The 12,633-nt window shown below is 41.9% G+C and overlaps 1 protein-coding gene across 4 annotated transcripts in view; it reads right to left on the bottom strand.

The window, feature by feature from the left end:
- Positions 1–12,633, bottom strand: part of CALCR (calcitonin receptor) — a 168,952-nt gene that overhangs the window by 21,239 nt on the left and 135,080 nt on the right. For all 4 annotated transcript variants that reach the window (XM_075746171.1, XM_075746168.1, XM_075746170.1 and 1 more), the window contains exon 8: positions 4,120–4,273. In XM_075746171.1, the coding sequence (XP_075602286.1) occupies positions 4,120–4,273 (154 nt within the window). The remainder of the gene's footprint in view (positions 1–4,119; positions 4,274–12,633) is intronic.

The following is a 12,633-nucleotide window of genomic DNA, read 5'->3' as shown; positions in this document are numbered from 1 at the left end:
TTGACCCCAGTTTGTCCAACCCTGCACAGACAGACAGCTGATCTACTGCCTTCTCTGTCCTGTGCAGAGAGCTCTGTGGACACCTTTGATGTTACTGCTGCCTGTTCCCTATAAACCATGAATGTTTCTTCTGAGCTTTGGATATTCTATAATTATAAATAAAAACATGTGAAAATGTCCTGCTGCTACCATGATTAGTCACAGAGGGAAGAAAGCGGCTCCTTGTTTCTTCGGGTGTTGGTGATTTCATCAACACTTTAGAAGAGACAGAGAATCCTTAGCCAAATTCTGGGGAAGTCTTACCTCAGCGCACAAGCCAGCCAATGCTGGAGTGAGAATAAGGTCAAAAAAGTATGTAAATCGGACAGTCTGATGTCTCTAGGTATCTTTAAGCAATAGCTACTTACTCTACTGCCAAAAAAAGTTCTTACTGCAGTTTACCTTGGGAGGACAATGCAGCTGTGGGAGAACAAATTGTATTGTCTTCTCCTTTATATATTAGAAAATGATTACTTGGGCTCTGGCTGCAGAATGCCTTTTTTGGGTGGTGATGCACGGTACAACAACAAAAAAACTCAGAACAGAAAGAAAGGAGCTTTCGACCTCAGGGTGAGCCTATGGGACTGACAGCTTGAGAAAAACCTTTTGAGTTGGAAATGCAGCATGTCTGGGCCAGTTTTGTTGACAGACAGATTGAAGTGCAATTTTTAAGGGGCCTTTCTGTAATAGCAAAAAGTCTTCATTTGAAAGCTCTGGCCTGGAGTATTGCAAGTAGAGCGCTCCACATGATGCCAAGGGACCTTTTTCTTCTGCTAAATTCATTAGCCTAGAATATTTGGCTCAACAAACTCACAAGCAAATCTTAAGAATGCGACGGAAAGTTTTCATTAGTCAGCTACAGGGTAAGAAGCTCATGACCGTCTATGGCTCAAATTTCCAGCTGCTCCATAGGGCTAGATGTTGCTCTTCCCTTGTAAAGGGCCACAAGGCAGAGAGGCGGTAAGAAGCGGAGCACCAAGAAGCCTGTTGGGTCTTGGTGGCACAACATGTATCACTCCAGGGGTCCCACCTACAAATGGTAAGCAGTGAGCAACGTAGAAAAGATTTCACCCGGTCATCCCAGGAAAAGGTATGACACATCCCTTTAGGTCGTGTCAGGTACTTTATGGCACAAATTGGCAATTATGCTTAATTGTATTTCCAGTTGAATTTGGAAGGCACTCTGTTTCAGCACTGGACAAATAAATGATTCCCTTTTCACTTTCATGTGGATGAAGCTGCCTGAAGCATCCAGACGGAGTGGACTGTAGCTGGATGCACACATTTGGTACTGTTTTCTTGGCTTGCATAAGGGTGATTTCCTGACCCAGTGAAACAATAACAAATGAAAAATGACATTCCCAGCAGCAGTCCCCAGAGAAGGGGCCACCTGAATGCATCAGCCTTGAAATACATCTGTCCGTGTCAGATTCCATTCAATCATCTCAAACCTTTTGCAGAAGTGTTTTATATTTGTTCAGATTATAATTTTTTAAAAGAAAGCTATTTTACAAATATCATTAGTGATTTTTCCAAATAAAATACTGTAGATCTTCTTGCATAGGGATTAGTTAGAACAATGAATAATGAGTATATTAGTCCCGTGTTGTACATTTACCTTGATCTTTTGAATTGTAATTCAGAGCACAACCTGCTCTGGTTGCTCTGCATTGCCCTTTGGAGAAATGTATCTCTCTCCATTGATTAATGTAGCTGGATGTTTAAAGTTAGACTGTGTGACTACTGCTTCTGGAATCAGTGGAATTACACTGATTTATGCAAACTTAAGGGGTAGTTGGAGGTGCTAATGATTACTTTTTTTTGTAGAAGTATTAATCTAGTTTCATTAATAAGGCTGCAGACTTTGTAGTCAAGAGTTGTGTCCTCTCATATTAACCTCTTCCTTCTCAAGATAGATATCATCATACTATTACCACAACCACCACACTATTTATTTTTTGGACAGTGCTGCACATACCGATGAGTGTCTTGTCAGATAACTTCACTGAATTACCCACAGTGATGCTACTGCTGTTCTCAGCAAGATTACAGCCAGCTCATAGGCTTTCAATGCATAGGCTAGCTGTCCCAGTTGCATTAAATTGTACTGCCTCAATTGAATGTCACCTGAAGAAAAAAAAATGTTTATGATAATTTTGCTCCTGCTGGAATGACACTATTTTGGGAAGGTTTATGCTGCAAGACATGCAAATGGCAAAAGCTTTATCTGGAAGGAAATGTTTAAAATGACTCTTCATGTGGGGCTGCTATTTCAAAAGCAGAGTCCTATCAGATTTTGTATATTCAAATATTCTGAACTATAGAAACTTTGTGATAGCACAGTTTCTTGCTCAAAAAGGGCTCAGCTATTTGGATTCGCAGACAGTCCAGAAGCCTTGACTCAATTTAGGGTTCCTCAGGAAGGTTGTCTTCACTAAAGAGCTGATGATGTTCCACATCATACTTTTAATTCCAAGAGCAGGACAGGTCTCTCTCTTCTCAGAAAAGACGCCATTCTCATAAGAAAAAAGAGTGCATGATGGCATTCTCATTTAAAAAAAAAAAAAAAGTTCTTACATGTCTGGAAACTGTTATCTGGCAGTACAATCCATATAAACTAGAAACTCATGCTAATTTTCTAGGTATCTAATGTAGGTATCCAGAGAGGTCTAAGTCTTATACCATAAGAGGAAAGTAAGTTACCAGGTTCTTAAATGAAAATCCAACAACTTTCCACTTTGGTGCTACTGCCTATTTAGGACCTGATATTGGATGCCTAATTAGGGGCTGAAGTCAGTGTTTTGAAGTTCTTCAGAACACTTAGAACTGGGTCATTTTTGTCTATTCTAATTAATTCCTATTTTTTCTCTGTATAAGCAGTAGGGCTATTTTTTATTTTCCTGCTGTAAATGAAATAATGTTGAACAAGTATAACATCTCCAAAGAGGATGGAAAATATAGAGTAAATTCTATCTGTTTCAGACTGGGATTGCAAGAGATGAATGCAAGTGAACATCCTTAAGTGCAGTGGGATTATGGGCAAAGGTCCATCATTTGCTACTTAGCTACACCAGTGATTTTGAGATATGGGGATCGGCTTACCAGAAACTGGAATGAGGTCAGAAATTCACGATTCCCAAAGTGGGAAAAAGCTATTGATAATAATTTTCTGTCAACACTGATATGTTGATTTAGAATAGTGATTTAAATGTGAAAGAGACTGTGCTCCACTGGAATATATTGATTGTATTTTTATGGCCTTTTATTGGACCAGACAGTCCAAAGGATAAATATCTGCTGTTGCTATTAATTAAAAGGAAAGGGATCCCTTAGCGAATATAGAAGAGAGCTGCATATTTGGAGATCAAGGACTAGACCTAGTCCTGCTTCCTTGGGCAATACACGCGCGACTACATACAGTTTGTATCCATGGTGTAGGGGTTTGTAACCTCTCATAGAATATCATTGAGATTTGCTTATTGACACCTGTATGTTTCTCTGAAATGCTTTAGAGATCACTGTTGTTGGACAAAACCAGCCCTGACAGCAGAACCATTATCTACTCCTGTGTAGGTAAAAATGAATCTTCTCCTTTAAAACAACATCTGCCAAAGTATATCTGATACTGGATTCACTTCCAGAGAAATTCTGGTTCCTCTTTCTGCATGCTATGTTTTTTCACTTTGGGAGACATAGATACTGAGTTTTCCTCTTCTTCATTCCAGAAAAAATATACTTTTATAGGTACTGTCACAGATTAATATTTTTGCATATAAAGTGACAAAAATAGACAATTTTTGTTCAGAAGAGAGATGTGTTTGGATAAAAATCTATTTCTCTCCCAAAGCTTTGCTTAACAAAACTTAAACATTTCTTTCAGCAGTTCCCAAGATAACTGACTCCTGCTGATTTTTGTATGTCTCTAGGCCCATCCAAATAAATGCATTCAAATTTAAGACCCAAGAACTCAATCTTAGGGTATGACCTAGTAGTATAAGTACAATTCAGGTGTATAAGTGCTAGAAAAATTCAAACAGCTGGAATAAATGACCATCTTGCTACATATTATAACATACATACCCCAGCCCAAGAGGTAATACCAGTGCAAACGCTGCTCTTCAGCAAACACTGCCACCACAATCAACGTGTGAAGATAAATGCCTTCGCAGAGCATCCAGAAGTAGTTGCAGCCCAGCATGTACTGGTGAAAGAATTGCAGCACTTTGCAGCTTACCTGTTAGACAAATGAGATAATGTCACACACTTGACCAGCATTTTGCATTTAAGCAGGCAAAGACAAATGTTACTGCTAGGCTATATGAAAGCAAAGTGGAACAAAAATCCCCAGCTCTTGCTGTCACCTATCAGTGACAGGGATTTAAAACTTTTATAAATGAGATGAATGGGACAAACAACTCTCAGAAATATAGAAAAAATGTATGATAACAACACTCCAAAAAGGACCATGTTAAAAAAAAAAAAAAATCCCCTTCAGAAGTTGGTAATCCAATGATTTTTAGAACTGAAACACGCAACTAGCTTTATATGTACAAGAAAAGCTGTGAAGAAGACAGTAACTTAGAGCTCCAGTTTGGGTTTCTTTTACTTTTGATCAAACTTTTCTAAGGTCTGTTCAACTCTCCCATCTGAGACAGAGTCACTCTTTAAACTGCACCCAGCTCTGAGCTCGCTTCTTTGGGAAGGACAAGTGCTGCTGGCAGTGGAGATTTTTTTTGGTAGGGTACCAGGGATGCTGGCTTCACGTCTTTGTGAGAAAACAGCGTTACCTAATTTTGTCCAGATAAAAAAGCAGCACATGGAGCTAAATGGAGCTTAAAGTTGGGAAGTGCTTCCCGCCTGCAGTTCAGATGAGGCTGCAGACATAGACCTTGGCGTGAGACTGTGGCTTCGAGATGCTGGGAAGCAGTGGGCAGATGGTGGAGGGAAGCGTGTCCTGTCCAATACCAGAGTCAGCTGGTGTGGGACAATGCTGTTCCTCTTCTGAGAAGATCTCATGTCCATCTGCCTCCTCAGAGAGGGCAAAGAGGTCCTCCACATGGGTGCCTCCATGCCACCAGCACCCAGGAGGGCCAGGAGGAGTGGGAGGGCATTGCTTTGCCAGCAGGACCCCTTGCTCCTCAGGGAGCACCACGTGCTACTCAGAAATCCGAGGTCACAGCAGTGATGGTAAAGTGACAGTCGTCATCTGTGGCCACAGGAAAATAATCTTTTCCCTTAACTTCTGCAGAAGTTTTCCAAGATGACTACCTGGGCTGTAAGAGATGTCTTCAGGATTTACCTGTATCTTTAAAGAGAAATTTTGGCAGTTCAGCAGGTAGAGGACCGCACGTTCTGCAGCTGTCTGGGGGACTCAGACTGCCCCTTTGGACCAGAAAAGCTTGTTAGCCATCCAGTGCACCACCTTCTGTTGCTGAAAAACATTCCCAAAGCAATTGCCCAGACATGCACATTTGGTTCTGTTTCAATATTTACAGTGCAGATTGGTGCTCATTAAAAGATAGGACTATTGATAGGTTAAGATATAGGATTCCGATAGGATTAACTTGAAGGACTGATTTTTTTTTTTTCTGCATCACACAGGGCAGAGCAGTTACATCTTTTTTCCACACCACATCTGAACAATTCTTACAAAGTATGCTGAAAAAGGGTTGTATAGTGGTTTGAAAAGGTTAAAAAAAAAATAGAAAAAGGAAGAAGAATAATTTGCTCCTTTTTCTGTTGGCAAATGTGTTCATTAAGGTTCTTAAATCATCCTTGGACAGTTTTTCACAGGTCTGGGTCAATATGTTTCTTGCCTTGTTCCCTCGCCTGTGCTACATGCAGCCTCCCAGCTGGCGGCTGGCTGGTCTCCATTGTCCCCTGATCGACCACCCATCCCCACAAGGGCTGCCTTCATTGACAGGTGCTTCCCAAAGGCTGCACACACATTCAGGTGGCACCCTCCCTGACATCAGCCAGCTACCCTGGCCTCTAAAAAGCCAGCAAACTTTCTGAGCCATCACAGCAGTTTTCCAGACAGGTTTGATACAATCAGTCAGGTCCCAGGCTTGGGCTGGGCCAGCCCCACGGTCCCCTGTGGGGATCTCCCTGGAGCAGTTGCAGGTCAGGGAGTCTACCCATCGTTTCCCCGATGGCTCCGGTGGGAGCAACTTGGTGCCTGCATGTTGCACGCATGCTGGTCCTGCTCCCACCAGTGCCAAAGTTGCCCCAGATTTCCATCCAGCTGTTGGGGCTCTGGGAACCATCTCATGCTGCAGCCCAGCAGCTGGTGGGGAGCAGAGCACGGCTGGTGAGTTCTGCAACAAAATCCACAGTAGGTTCTCAAACCTGTCATTTTAACTTCATGCCTTCTCCATTTTGTATTACTGAACTGAAAGGGAGATGACTATGGAGTATCCTTGCTTCTCTTTGCCAGCTCTTTGCCCCTGAGCAGAGACTGACTGAACATACGTTCCACTAGAACTAAGTCAGTCTTTGCTGGAACTTTTATCTGTTGATCAAACAAATGCACATATAGAAAGCACAGTGCCTGAGAACTACATAGCTAAACTTCATTTACTTAATTTCCTCAACATTTCTTTCCCTCCTGTACCCTCCATGTGAATTATCGCTTGTGGCTTTAAAAATTAAATCATATACCTGTCTTTTAAAGTAATGGGTCATGACGCTTTTCAGGAATTTAATCACTTCCTATGAAGTAAGTCAAAGAAGTAAGAATACCATTGGTAAAGCATGAAGGATGAGTGTGACTAATACTTAGATCCATATCATATTAATGAGAATGAATCTGAAAAAAATAGCATAAAGAATTTAAGCACTACAATGCATTGAGATGAATTATGTTAAATTCATATTAATCAAAATACAGCAAAAATCAGTCTTTGGTTTGGATGAGATAACAAATGCAGCATCTTTCATCTGTGGCTAAGTGATGGAGTATTTTCCTACAATAAAAAGAGAGTGTTTTTCTTAGGTCAGAGCAGGTAAAAGAGAAGAACCTGTTACTGATAAGAACTGGATTCGTGCATGGTACAAATAAAACATGACAAATGTAACCAACATCTCAATGTATGTTAGTCTCAGCTGGGAAAATTACAGAACTAGCTAGTTTTATGAAGTGTTATTCCACAGAACCAAGTGAAAAAACCCTGCAAGATGATACAGAAGCAAATCTTCCACTGCTTCCATGCTTCATAACTGATTGTTAACTTTGAGATAAAAAAAACATGTCGAGGGGTTTTGTCTTCTCCTGAAGTCAAATATGTTTTGTTGCAAGTTCTTTGAGGCAGAGGCTCTGTCCTTGTTGTATCTTGTACAATATGCAGCACAGTCAAATCCGGGACTCAAAGGCTTATCACAGCACCTTCACACTATGAAGGACAGTAAAATGTCACGAGCTCTCAGTCTGTGGGTGTGCAGATGACAAGCTAGTGGGTTTTAACGCTTGAGCAGGGCAGGCTGAGAGGAAATTGCTGGTCCTTTCTAGTGCAACCCCATAACTGTGGCTCAGGCTAGTGTGCCTGTCTCCTAAACAAAAGAATAAACAAATGCTCCTCTTTTCAAGAGCCTGCACTGCCCTGCACGGGTTGGTGGCTATGCAGCAAGCGAAAGTGTGATACAATTACCAGGAAAGCCCCAAAACCAGGTAACTACCTAAGCAAGCAGCTCCTCTGTGGCTCTGGGAGGATGGCCAAGAATGAACCCTTTTTTGGCAGATGCAGCCCGGCAAGGAATTCAATCTGTGAGCAAGGTGGCTGCCTCCTGCTACTTGTTCTCACTGCACTGGTGAACACAAAAGCTGAGGGAAGTTCTTTACAGATCTGTGGGAGAGCACTGAGAAAAAGCCTCCTTTATTGTTAATTTTTCTTCCTCGTGAAAGCAAACTGCAAGGGGCTTAAATTCTGGCTAACTGCTCAGGAGCAAAAGGGGTCAATAGGAATGCAGTCAGTCATACTGTCCTCTTGCAAATCTTGCTAAGAGTTGTGTAACTCTTGTGAACACCTCAGTTGCGACATGTAACGAAGACACTTCAAAAAGATTCTGGAACCATTTCACAGAGAAGACATAGAATATTTTATTCTCCTTTTACAAGAACGAGCTAGAACTGGTGTCTATGATGTTTTGCAGGATATATTGACATATTCTAAATACTTTTAATGTTCCAGTCCTGTCAAAGTTCCATCTGCCTACGCAGTACCCTGCAATTGTGCAGTAATGTAATTGGCATGCCACCCTCCTCGGCTAATCCAGCAGCCCCTCATCACATGTACTTGTCATTTTTCTGTTTAGACTCTCCTTGGTTATCAGTTAATAGCTTACAGACAGAAAACAGCAGCATTAATTACCACCACTACCCATTAGAGCAAATAAAACCAAAACAAGCAGACTACGTAAACCCCAGAATACTATCTTCAACAATAATAACAAAATGTAATGTGAAATAAACTGCTTTTGTTTTTGAGCAGGATAAATTGTTTTTGCGCAGGTCTTCCTAGTAATTCAGTCAGAATAAAAGGACTGACTCAGTTGCAGCATAGGAAAGCTGTACAGATTCCTGGGTGTCCTGTTCCCGTGACAATCTCCTGGGTGAAGGGATTCAGGTTGGCAAGTCAGGAGGTCTGTGTTTTACACCAGTCCTTGCCAACTCTGGAGAGCCTGCCCTACGGAAAGTAAGTCTGGGATAGCCAATCAATGTGCGTAACAAAACCTCTCTTTTCAAATGCTCACTACCCATTGAAATGCCCCTGACTGACATTTCAAAGAAATAAATTGCTAAGTGGCCAACCAAGGTTATCAATTTCAAACCAAGCCAGCTACCTGGGCCATCACTACAGCTCTGCATTTCTTTGTTTAAAGGGAAATAAACTTCTTTGACGTCACCGAGGATCGGTTAGTGTGGTTCCTCTTCACCTCTGCGAACCTCCCCAGTGCTTGGCAGTGAAGAGCTCTCCTTGTGGAGAGTTTGTACATGATATATTCAAATTCAGTTTGAAGGCAATAAGATATATTCTCAGATATTCTTAACTTAGCATCTTAAAGGAGTAGTTTGAAGTTTGCTTCCTGGATCTACCTTACACATTTATTTGTTTGGTTGTATTTTTTCTGGTTATTTGAACACTATTCTATGAAAATATTCTTAAATTCCAAGTATCCATAAGTTACATAAATAAGCAATAAAAGAATTTTCCAAAGCAAGACAGTGCTAAGTATTCTAGCTATAAATCACTGGCTATCAGAACGTCATACCATTATACAATATATCTACTATGAGTCATCCATTAAATTGTGTTCCAGTCAGAAACTTGGCTCACAGGGGCTTGGGCTAAGATTAATGTTTTAATATACTTTTAAAGCATTTACAGAACAAAATGTACACAGTTTCTGAGAGGGATCCTAGGTTTTGTGTTACAAGAAAGCAAAATATGTAATTAAATGATGCGAGATATTTTTAACAGCATCTGTGTCCATGTCTACACTATAGTGAAGAAGACAGCTGGACAGGAATTAATACAGCTACATTTGCACATCCTTGAGTCCCAGCTGCCGTAGCGATTGCTTTCCCGGGGCTGCAGCTTTGATGCAGGGCACCCCGTGCCGGGCTGAGCTCCCGTGGGGTTCCCATGGCACATCCAGCACTGCCAGTGCATGGTGGCCACCGACTCCTCACCGGTGGGGTGCATCATGGTAAGCAACACACAGGGTGAGAGGCAGATCAAACGCAGCCTCGTCACCACCAATGAGCTTGGTTTCTGAGCTGGGTTGCTGGAGGGAGGCAGCTTTTCAGGAAGGAATCATAAGTATGAGCATCACTGATGGAGGAGGACAAAGAGGCCGTCAGAGACGGGCATCGAGGAGAAAACAGGGGCATTCAGGGTAGCCTAAAAAAACCAGTAGTCAGGAGCTACTCAACCTGCTGTTCATTTGGACTGGGAACAAAATCAGAGCACTCACAACTCTGCTGCCATCTTCTCCCAGTGGTGGGAGGTAAGCCCCAATGAAAAGGAGTAAGAGCTTCAGTTATTCCAGGCACCTCTCCTCTGCCATCACTCCTGAGCAAGAGTCACCGGGCACAGGAGGGTGGGACAAGACAGATGTTACTCAAACAGAATATTCTTGTGGTGCTGTGCCTGATTTTTGCAGCCATACCTGAGCTCTGGACATGTTGCACCTTGAGCAAGACTAGTTTAAGACTACATGGAGTATGTCTAACAGCTGACTGTACTTAATGCTTAGGTTTGAGGTGTAAGATCTAGACCTGCAAAGGTGTCTCCTAGATACACATACAACTGATGACATGGATATAACCATTCCATGATTCAGTTAAATGCTCCAAGGATTTTCTAATGATATGACTGGGATTTGTGAGACCAAATATAGACACATAAGATGTCTCTCCTGTAGTCAAAAGATCAGGTGATGGAGATTACAGCAAAAATTACCTCATCCTAAACAAGATATCTAAAATAAGTCAGATGGATTGTGCCCTGAATGTGCCTTTGTCTATCTTTAGCTATAAAAGGTGTGTGGGGTGACTAGCTCAGCTGTACGTATCTACAGTACAGGTGTCTAAATGTAAGACATACCTGTCCTTAAATGCCTATGGGTGTTTTAACACTCTAGATGTATTCAGACCCTACTTCAGTGCCTTTCCTGGGGTGACCCACTGCCAGGGGGAGGCTCCAGCCACTTGAAGAATGCTAGGACACCAGGAAATTCAGAAAACAGTCAGTTGGGTTTATGCAACCATAAGCTATTCAGAGGTGAAATAGTAAGGAAAGGAACTTAATCATTCAAATCACTGACCTATTATTGATTGATAGGTCATTCTGGCAATTAAAGCTAAAGGCCATGTACATAACTAGCCCAAGCCTCTTGCCTTTTTTCTCCTGCCCAAAGTCATTACTGTTTCTTCGCCCATACACTTACCCCATGTGCTTGGCTGTCATCTGTAAAGACACTTTGGTGTCCTTTCATTTATTTCTCTTGTGTTTCAGGCTACTTCTGTTTGGTCTTAAATACCTTCAAGAGGAGCAGGGTGGCTGGGTCATGACTGAAAATGGGCAGTAACACAGATCTGCACAGCTGTCACTGAAGTGCAACGAAATAGCACCGATGGCACCTAACCTGGATGTCTGATTTAAGTATAGATGCACAGACTGAAGCAGTCCCTGGAGAGGAATGAGCACTTTGCATTTAATTCACCTGACCTGTTTTAGCCATCTGCATTACAGCGAGAGGAATGGTCTCCTGGACTCAGACACAGATGCCTGCACTGGCAGTGCTGCCATTTAATCAGACAAATCTCAGTGAGGAAAATAACTGCAGCAGCACCGTATCAGGGAGAATACTGTGTTTTGGAAACATGGTACTGTCCTTCTGAGGGGAATTCCTTTTGGAAATTCCATTTTTTGAGCGATTTTGAAAAATCTACTTTCTGGACAAGTCACACTCAAATTTCTCATGTTGTAGGCAGATCCTTTTAAAGACTTATGCTAAGGAAAACTTGGAGAGGAACCTCAAGTGTAATTTGAATTATCTTGAATTAGCAGTTGCTTCTACAAAAGCAAAGTTTCTAAACATAATTACTTTCTATTCCTTGAGAAATATAAAAACCTACACTGCTTAAATGTGCTGTTTATGTGGAATTCATTAGGGGATGCCCTGTCCATACAGCATAGCACAGAATCCACCAAAAAGGCAAATGTTAGTATTTGCACTTGTTGATCTGACATTTAAGAAGAAGTTGCTACTTGACGTTTTTCCATGTCTGCTTTTTTAGGAGCTAATGACATATCATCTACTCACCTTTCAGTCTCTCAGATGTGTAGGAGACAGTGCAATTGACAGAATTTATGGTCACCTAGGTCCTATCCAACATTTTTAGGTCATCTTCACTTTGTAGTTACAAACCTCTCCCATCTCTTGAAAACCAAAGGGAAAAATTATAAAAAGCCTCAGTAACACATGGAGAATTGAGTTAGTGTCGGAACTCAGTCAAGCACAACTCCACACCAGGAAAGACTAACAGCCTTTCAGGGACCACTACAGCTCAGTTCTGAGGGTAAAACAAGTACACCTTTCTTGAGCAGCAGTTCTGAAGGCATATAATGAATTTTAGCAAATCTGGAGTGGATTCACTCATTCTGCACATAGAGCCAGCATGTGCGTTCCTATGACAAGCTCATATAAAAACCTCAGTGGCTGCAAATGGCCACTGTGGCCAGACAAGACAATTGCAGATGATGACAGCAAGACAGGGGATACTGAGAGTGTGCCAATTTTGAAAACAGCTGTCCTGGAAGTGCTTATTTCTCACTGCCAAAACAGCAGAGCTTCAGGGTCCAGAGATGGTACGGGTGCATAGTGATTAGGCAGAATGACAGGTTAAACCAGACTTTTCACAGGTACATTTAAATCTGTAGCTTGGCCTCTGTGCCAGACATTTGACCTCCATCCTTGCTGTGGCTGAGAGTGCAGGTCTTCCTCACCTGAGCAGAAAAGATGCAGCCTGAAAACCTGGGAACAAGCCCCAGGGCCTGATGCCTTCAGCTTTGGGACCACAATGCATTTTAC

The sequence above is a fragment of the Balearica regulorum genome, chromosome 2, assembly GCF_011004875.1.
Source record: "Balearica regulorum gibbericeps isolate bBalReg1 chromosome 2, bBalReg1.pri, whole genome shotgun sequence".
In the NCBI taxonomy this organism is placed as follows: domain Eukaryota; kingdom Metazoa; phylum Chordata; class Aves; order Gruiformes; family Gruidae; genus Balearica; species Balearica regulorum.
The sequence above is the reverse complement of the archived record's forward strand: the minus strand, read 5'-3'. Positions and strand labels throughout refer to the sequence as shown.